Below are 8,904 nucleotides of genomic sequence, written 5' to 3'. Positions count from 1 at the left end.
TTCTGCAGCTGCAGTTGATACACATTCAATTATTTCTAACATTAATAGTACTATGTTTTGTGATACCGAAACTTGTGAAAGAGTTCTAAAGACGTCCGAAATGTTCCCATCCTTCTATCACAACAGAAACATTAAGAAGGCATCAGTTACTTCAAGTTATTCCTGCGTCACGATCCAGCTATTCTTTATCGCTTTTTCGTGGGTAATAGGCGACGTTTACCATGCCAAACCTTCTCTACAAGTCATGAACTAGTAGGTATAAATACTTAAAAACCTATAAGAAAGTATCGCAAGGGTTCAATTTATTTTTTTCCGTGATTGAAATATAAAATGGGAAACTACATCCATGAATATAACCGGAAAACAGCAAATTGTTTCTTTTATATTTTCATAGAAAAAGATGAGGGAAGTGAGAAAATATATGTAATGAAATTAATCACTACTATTGATCACGACCGTATTTTAAGTCTTTTTTCATCTGAGTCAGTTTAACTATTCAGAGTAAACAAAAGTCACAATGCTCTGTCTGGCAAAGTGATTATCAATAATTGCTTTAAAATACACGATGTTGTAACAAGTGCACGTTTTGACTTATATAAGTGACGAAGGCCTTGAAAAAACAGTAGGTGGTAATTAAATACAATGTGGAAAACACTTATATTATTACTGTCCGCAACGGGCTATCTGGCTGGCATATTATGTTCAGGTTAGCGTTTTTTATTTAAAAAAAATATTAGTTTATAATCGCGTAAGAATTAATATCGACAACATTACTCATTATTACCAAAAAAAATTAACTTTCAATATATTCAAACATAGATTTCGTATTAACAATTTTAATTACTTTTTTGTGCAGATATTGAAATTGTGGAGCTGTACCAGGATAGCAGTTCCAGTTTTTACTATTCGCAATGTGATACTCTGACTGATGGTACAGAAGTTCTCAATATATTTTTAATGTTTTAAGAAATATAGGGGCTAAATCGACGAGAGTTTTTTTGACACTTTTTGATTTTATTTCAACTAAAGTTTAACAATTTAAATTCATTTATTATTAATTCTTCTCTGTAATAAAAAAAAAAACAAACTATTATTTAACATGAATTGAAAAATCTAACATTCGATGTAAAGAAGAGAAGTTGATTTCTATTCTGCGAATTAAAAAAGAAATACGAGAACAGAAAGTGTAACCGATTTTTCACTTTTATTTAACATAATACAAAAGATCGAAACTGCTTGTCATTTTCTCAGCTTAAAAACTTTCAAATTTTAATTATGTAATAATTTATTTTTTAATACAAATTTCAAGATCAATTGTGTACAATTGCTTAGTATTTTAAAGCAAGTGGCTAAGTAACAAAGGTAGTAAAACTGAACTTTTTTAACAGATACTGCCTCCAACTGCAATGGGGATCACGAATATTATGAAGATTGCAACTCGACTGACGTTGAAGACAATTTGTGTGTAACAGGATGTCGATGTGAAAATAACTACGCAAGAGATGAAGAAGGAAATTGCTGCCCGATTGAACAAAGTAAATAATTATTTTATTGTCATTTTCAAAAGTCGTTCCGCCTAATTTTGATATCGTAATTTTTTTAGTAGTTAGCGTTAACATATCATTTTTAGTACTATCTTTATGTAGAATATAACGTAAGCCACGCTTCTTTAAAAATTGTGTTAAGCAATAAGTTAGTCATAGTTAACAAGAAAGTACATATTTAAAAAATTCTTTGTGAATGCCTATGTAAAATTCATGTAGTATTCATGGTAATTGGTTACAATTATAGAAGCACTATAGAGATAACTTTATATTCCATTTGCTGTTTATTATTGTATGGTACGCTAAAAACAAATGGTTTCAGAAATAAAAAATAACATGATGATAATATTGTAACAAAAAAACGTATTAAAAATTCGAATTACAGGTTTCTGACATTTTAATAGAGAAAAAATATTAAGCACATTACTTAGGTTTGTTGGAAATAGACGTAAAAGTTTTTTACGTACAAGCGAGCTTTACATTCATCCAGTATACAAGAAAACTTGTATACAGGTTGATTATTTAATTGTTGAAGATGAGCTATATTCATTTTGTCTTTCTTTAAACACTCATTTCTCTCTAATTGACGATAAACTTAATTAAAATTGAATGTACAAAAGAATTGTACACCTATTCTTTTGTACATTCAATCATCATGTAAATTATTATACATCACTAAATACACACAATAAACATATTATTCATCATTAAATTATTATATCATACAATTTAATAGTGCGAATTTCACAATAGCGACAGATACTACTACTACAACGGAAACGACGACGGTGTCATCTCCACCTAACGTCGACTCAGATGAAGCATTAAAAAATATATGGGAAGGAAATGCGAATTTTTCCTTAAACTTTATGAAAGTAAGCTAAAAACAATATAACGACATTACAAAATATTTAAAAGCATTACGCCTTCTAAACTTTGTTTATTCAGATGTATTTATAAATTAATAGCAATAATATTTTTATCCAATATTTCTTCATTATTGTAGAACATTGATTTCAATCAACGTTTGATTAAATCCTTTAACTCAAATTTCTCTTTAATTTAATGGCCGTGTCGGCTTATATTCACACCTTTTTCCACAGTTCAAAATCGCTGAAAAACCTGGAGAAAGTTTTATAGCTTCACCGTTTTCTGTGTTAATACCACTTGGAGAACTTGGATTATACGCAATTGATGATACCTTCTATCAACTTGCCAATGTTATTAACGTCTACGATAAGGACGAGGTGCGTAAACTAATTTCAAAATTGTCTTTATGACTAGTTTTATTGACGTACAAAAAACATTTATCGGATTTTATCGATCTATATATTCATGTTATTATAAATATTACTACTTTCTAAGGATCATATAGTTCTAACTTTCTTTTAACATCGTATAGTTATCACTTTCAATGTCAGAAGACTTAGATTTGATAATTTTTAAAATGAGACTGCAAACCATCCAAATACGCCCAATTCTACCAATTGGGTCGTAGATGTGTAAATTGAATTGAATTTTTTTGTGATAACTTTCACAAATATCGTTAACCAGTATAACAACAAAATTACTTATAACGAATCAAAACTTTTTCTGTGTAAGTAGTTGATTAAAAATTAAATCATCACAGTGTTTCGTACTAAAGAATTAAAGTTATAAAAGCATGCAATTGATCTACAAGCTTTACACTTAAGGAGGATATTAACTTAAATAATTATTGGATATTCGTAAAATTATTATTTATAATTAGAAAAATCAATCTTTTCTTGAATCTCATTAAATGTAACACTTTCGATGTTTTTGTCGGGGGGTGACTTTCGTTAGTATACGTGGACGTCGATTTCTTCAAAGGGGGTACCTTCCAATATCGTTAATTTTTTTAATTAATATGATCTTTAAAAGCGGCCCATCCTATTATCATCTTGACGAATTGCCTTTTCTACTTTTACTTCTAGATAACATACAACACTATATGAAAGCTTATACATAATACTGCCACCGCAATTTTAAAATTCAGTGTATTCCTGCTTTTCCAAGAGAAGATTCCTTATTTCCATAACATAATAAAAATAAAAATATTCTTTCTTACAGATTCGACAAGGTTTCAGAAGGCTTTTAGATGATTTAAAGTCACCAAAAAATGTAACTTTATCATTGGCTCAAAAAGTATTTGGCAATATACAATTTAAATTTAATAAAAACTTTGAATACGATACAAAAGTATATTTTGATGCTAAAGCAGAAAATTTAGACTTCAGTCAAAGTACTAAAGCAGCCAAAACTATTAACGACTGGGTACGTAGCCTAATACAATAAATCTGCAATTAAAGACATTTTTTGGACATGCGTATAAATATTGTTTCAGGTAAAAGAACAAACACGGGGACTTATACCAGATTTAGTTGATCCCAGCACTTTGGACGCTTTAACACGATTAGTTCTAGTAAACGCCATTTATTATAAGGTAAGCGACACATTGAGCAGTAAGAAAAGGATCAATATTTAGCCACTTCCGCACATGCAGTGGTAGTCTCATTGTCACTCTGTGTTTGGCACTAATCGGTGTAACATAACTCCTGACGATGCCCCGTGAAGGGGTGAAACACGTGTTGAGTGATTTGACGGTGGCAGTTGTGTAATTCGCATTGTTTGCCGTATACGCATTTAGTGGGCTGGCGGGCGGTGCACTTTTTTACACGACTACCGCTGCGTGTGCGGAAGTGGCTAAATATTGGTCCTTTTCTTACTTAGGATGGACATCCGCAAGGTAACGCCTGATTCCATTAAATACATTGAGCAGTGGTAGTCCAGCGGTGGAGGAATGATACTTGCGATCGTAGGTCTGTCTTGTAATCGATTCCCAGGATATTGTTTTTTATAATTCACACTTTGTGCATTCATTATTTATTTATTCATATAGTATTGCCACAACTCACAAACATGCTTTCAGAGGATGGGCATAAGCGTCCTCTGCGTACCATAATACCATACTACGATCTCCGACCCGCTAGCCAATCGTGGCGATTTTGGTGTATCCCCCATAGATATCTTTAGGAGAAGCTTATGTCTTGCAGTGTGAGTTTTTAAGTCGAAAGTGTGTTAGTTATTTTATATATATTATTATACGAGTTTCTATGATTCTCCTTTAATAAAACATAAAAATTTACTGTAATAATTAATTACAGGGTGATTGGTTGCGACCGTTTGATCCAAAGAATACCCAAAAAAAAGACTTTTACATTACAAAGGATAAAAAAGGAACAGTAAATATGATGTACCAAAAAGGAACATTTAAATATGGCGAAAACCCTGCACTGCAAATAAAGGTAAACAAAAGTTAATAAAATATTCAATTTAATGGGGTGATAACTTAAAATTTAATATATACAACAAAGCTGACGATGTAATTTAAATTACATCGTAATAATTTATTCAATTCAATTATAAAAAAAAACGATAATAAGAGCATTAAACGTATTCCCTAAATACATAAATTTGAAAATAGTTCAATTAATGAAAGACATTTTATTATCATGTTATAAAAACATCTTAATATGATTATTATATTTTATTTATCTTCAAAATTCCTCCTAATGTTAGGTACCTTCTTATCAAAAATGCTAATGGTGATGGTTTTAGTAGCATAGCAATGATATGTTATTAAAATAACATGTCTTCTTCAGGCCCTGCAATTATTCTACAAAGACAGCGACTACAGTCTGTTGTGTCTCTTACCCACATCGTCTGAATCTTACTCTTTAGAAGGCGTGGCCCAAAAAATACTAGATCCCAAATCATTGCAGACAATAATCGATGGTTTAAGTTACGAGGAGGTTAAAGTATATTTACCGTCAATAGAAATATCAACGTCGACTGATCTGATAAAAGTTCTAAAATCGGTAAGTATATTGATATTAATTTTTATAAACATGATGGTACGTAAAATTTTAACAGCCTTTATTTCCAGGTAAATATCACAGATGCTTTCAATCCTCAAAGGTCCAAATTTAGTGGAATTTTAGAAAATGAACAACCGCTTAGCATATCTGCTGCAATCCAAAAAGCAGTCATAATTATCAATGAACTAGGTTCACAAGCAGCTGCTGCTAATGGTAAGGATTTTGAATACTTGCATACATAGTTCCGTACAAACTAAATTAAGTTGAAATTAAAAAAACTGCATTATGAAGTCGTAACAAGGGAAGATAATGCTAGTTATAAATTAATAAATTCGATCTAGAATATTCATAGTGATTACATTATAACTTTTTTTAATAAGAAAAACCGTTTGGACTGAATGTGAAATGTGTATTTCATCAATAACTATAAGTATAATAACCATTAAAAATATAAAAAAGCAGATCATACTTACTTATTAGTAATATGAATCATAGGTTAAAATTAGCTTTGATATTTTTTAACTAGTTCTAAAATTTCAACTAATTTCAACGTTACTACTTTGGACATTTTTTTTAAATACTTTATCGCTCCGCTGCTAAAGAGTAATTGTGGTTATGCCTCTATAAGCTCTTAATTTTGTTACAAGAAAAGCTAAAGAATTTTTTCTTAATGTACTCGTGTATTAAAATACGTGAAAAGTAATAAAGAAAGAAAAAATATTATTACGAATCGCGTTTATAAAAGACATCAAAAATATGTCATCGCGAAAATTAATAAAATTCGTACATTACCACATAAACCGAATACGAATTTATCTAACTTTATTACATACAACGTACATTAACGCCTTTCAAGATTTAGGAAATCTGATGACACGAGCCTTACAAAACTTAATATAATAACTTTTACTTAGTCATAATTGTGTTCTTTTACAGCTATTTCCATCAGGGCTAACGCGCTACCTATACCTATCAATGAGCCCAAAGTATTTGAAGCAAATCGACCGTATTTTTATTTTATATTATACAAAAATAATATACTTTTCTGCGGAAGTTATAATTGAGAATATGTCACGCATTCTTAGCTACATTTTTATTGGAGTAAAAATTATACGGAACTTTCATTCAAAATACACAGATTTCAAATATAAATTGATATATTTAACCAAGAAATAAATGATGTTACTGTTAAAACATAATAAAATTAATTTACTTCTTATTATAACTTTTAACACGACTCTTATTGATCGTCAATTTTCCTATGAACTATTTGTTATTTTTGACTCTATTTTGCTTCTCAAGGTTATTGTAGTCTTGGAGAAGAAGCAGATATAAACTCCAAGACAATATATATTTTAAACAAAAGTTTAACAACATTTTATATATTATTTTTAAATTTTCTGTCAGATATGGCTTAAACGCAACAAAAACCAAATAATCAATGGACATCATTGCTAAGGAATCACGTCATTTAAATATTTTTATTGAATATACATTTATACATAGTAGCATGTTTGAAATTTAGTTTAATCATTATACAATAATAGTAATTTAATCGTAGTAAAATAATGATTTTGAAGTAATTTATATAAAAGAAAATCTGTTTTCGTTTTTAGAAATGAAATAGAATTATTTTTACATTTGCTTTTTATTTGATAAACACAATATAATTGATGTATAAATTGTATAGGTGAAGAATTTGTAAAATAATTATTGGAATTAACAAGCATGTCATTACGTTTATTAAGTATTTACAGTCTATTATAGGGTTATGCAATTAATTGGGTTTCAAATTTCGAGATTGATGGCTTGCAATTGACGGTTATTTTTAATAAAGACCGATTTCCTTTTCAGCAATTATAATAAGTCGTTCCGCTGCTGTACGTCCAATTTATACCAAATTGTTTGAAGCAAATCGATCGTTCTTTTATTTCATACTGTACAAGAAGTATATTGTTTTCTGTGGAACATTTAACGGAGCCTAATGTTTTTAATTCCTACACATACTGAGCCAAAGTATATGAAAGAAGCTAAAAAAATATTTATAATTCTATTGTGACATTGACATTGAAAGAAAATTTATTAAAAATTGTTCAGTTATTGATTTTTATTTTAATGACACAGTAAATTTATCTGCAGCACTTATAATTTATATTATTTTTACAGCTGTGACTGTTGGAGTCACTTCGGTACTTATCGGTGAACCTAAAGTTTTTGAGGCAAAACGTCCATTTCTTTATTTTATTTTGTACAAGAAGAATATATTTTTCTGTGGAACTTATGCCGGAAAATGACTATAATTTGCTTACTTCTAAAACTCTTTTGTGATGCTTAAATATCATTAATGCTGACCTGAAAACAAATTTAATAAAATTGTATGCCTTTAATAAAATGATATGACACTATAAGTAATAAAAATAAAAAAATCCCTAATTTAAGAAATTTTATTTTACAGTCTTAATAACGAATGTTCACATTCTGTATTACGAATATTAGTTATGTTTGCCTATGCCTATATATTATTTTTTTATGACGTTGCCATAAAAATGTGTTCTTTTACCGACTGATATTATACAAAGTCAAGCATGTGCATCACTGCATGACGAAATTAATGAGAAACCACTTTTGTAAAAAATGTAACATTTGTTTGTAAATTTACATAACTGGTAAAAGTAAACATTTGAAGGGGCAAACGCATCTTATATCGTCCACGATTTGAAGTTGCGGGTACGCAGTGTAGATGGCCTTTGGAGTCTCGAGGTTTTGAAGTGGACTCCACTTAGACTCCTCCAGATAGACCGGCAAGCGCAACGTATGACGTCCATCTATTGACCTTAATAAAGTTTGAAGACATTTAACGTGGTCCTCTTTCTACTAATATTATTGGAAATCTTTTGGGTAGAACTATGTCCTACGGTTGAAATAATGATAATGATAATGCATTCAATGTCACTTAAAATATGTAACTATGTACACATGCACGAATTTCTTGTTACAGCTGTCGCTGTTGATACTTTTTCAGCGCCAATAAATGGTCCTAAAGTTTTCGAGGCTAATCGACCTTACATATATTTTATATTATACAAGAGATATATTATTTTCTGTGGAACCTACGTCAATAAATGAAATACCACATACTTTTTTTACACTTTTTTTTCAAGAAAGATTGTAAGTTTTCCTGAAAATTTAAAGAAAAGTTTAAGTGTACAGCGCAGAAACTTAATTATTCACCGATACATTAGAATTAAAATTGTTGATAATATGTTCACTATAAGATCACTATTATGCTTTTAAATAAACATGTCTATGGTATTTCCATTTTTGCAAATTAAAAAAGCAAATGAATTTTAAGCATCTAGTGTTGTTTTTTCTATTATTACTATGAATATATGCTTTTTTATATTTTTGATCACTTTCATAGTATCGTAATTTTTATAAGCGGCAGTAAAAAAATAAAAAAA

At 29.5% G+C, this 8,904-nt stretch overlaps 1 protein-coding gene across 3 annotated transcripts; it reads left to right on the top strand.

Moving 5' to 3' along the window:
• The first annotated feature begins 621 nt into the window (after positions 1–621).
• LOC137930961 (antichymotrypsin-2-like) lies at positions 622–8,649 on the top strand. 3 transcript variants are annotated; one of them, XM_068774336.1, is made up of 11 exons: positions 622–706; positions 857–931; positions 1,389–1,535; positions 2,298–2,419; positions 2,648–2,791; positions 3,636–3,839; positions 3,910–4,008; positions 4,730–4,870; positions 5,228–5,443; positions 5,512–5,656; positions 8,442–8,649. In XM_068774336.1, exons 1-11 carry the CDS (start codon positions 643–645, stop codon positions 8,567–8,569), a joined length of 1,485 nt encoding a protein of 494 aa, XP_068630437.1. In that variant the 5' UTR covers positions 622–642; the 3' UTR covers positions 8,570–8,649. The 3 variants fall into 3 exon arrangements, with proteins under 3 accessions (XP_068630437.1, XP_068630435.1, XP_068630436.1); XM_068774334.1 differs by lacking the exon at positions 8,442–8,649 and adding an exon at positions 7,298–7,563; XM_068774335.1 differs by lacking the exon at positions 8,442–8,649 and adding an exon at positions 6,380–6,757.
• Positions 8,650–8,904: the final 255 nt, after the last annotated feature.

Source organism: Battus philenor, unplaced genomic scaffold, assembly GCF_028537555.1.
Source record: "Battus philenor isolate CCGP_79_NKW_IND1 unplaced genomic scaffold, ilBatPhil1.0.hap1 SCAF_7, whole genome shotgun sequence".
Classification (NCBI taxonomy): domain Eukaryota; kingdom Metazoa; phylum Arthropoda; class Insecta; order Lepidoptera; family Papilionidae; genus Battus; species Battus philenor.
Note: the sequence above shows the minus strand (reverse complement) of the source record. Positions and strands in the feature narration are given on the sequence as shown.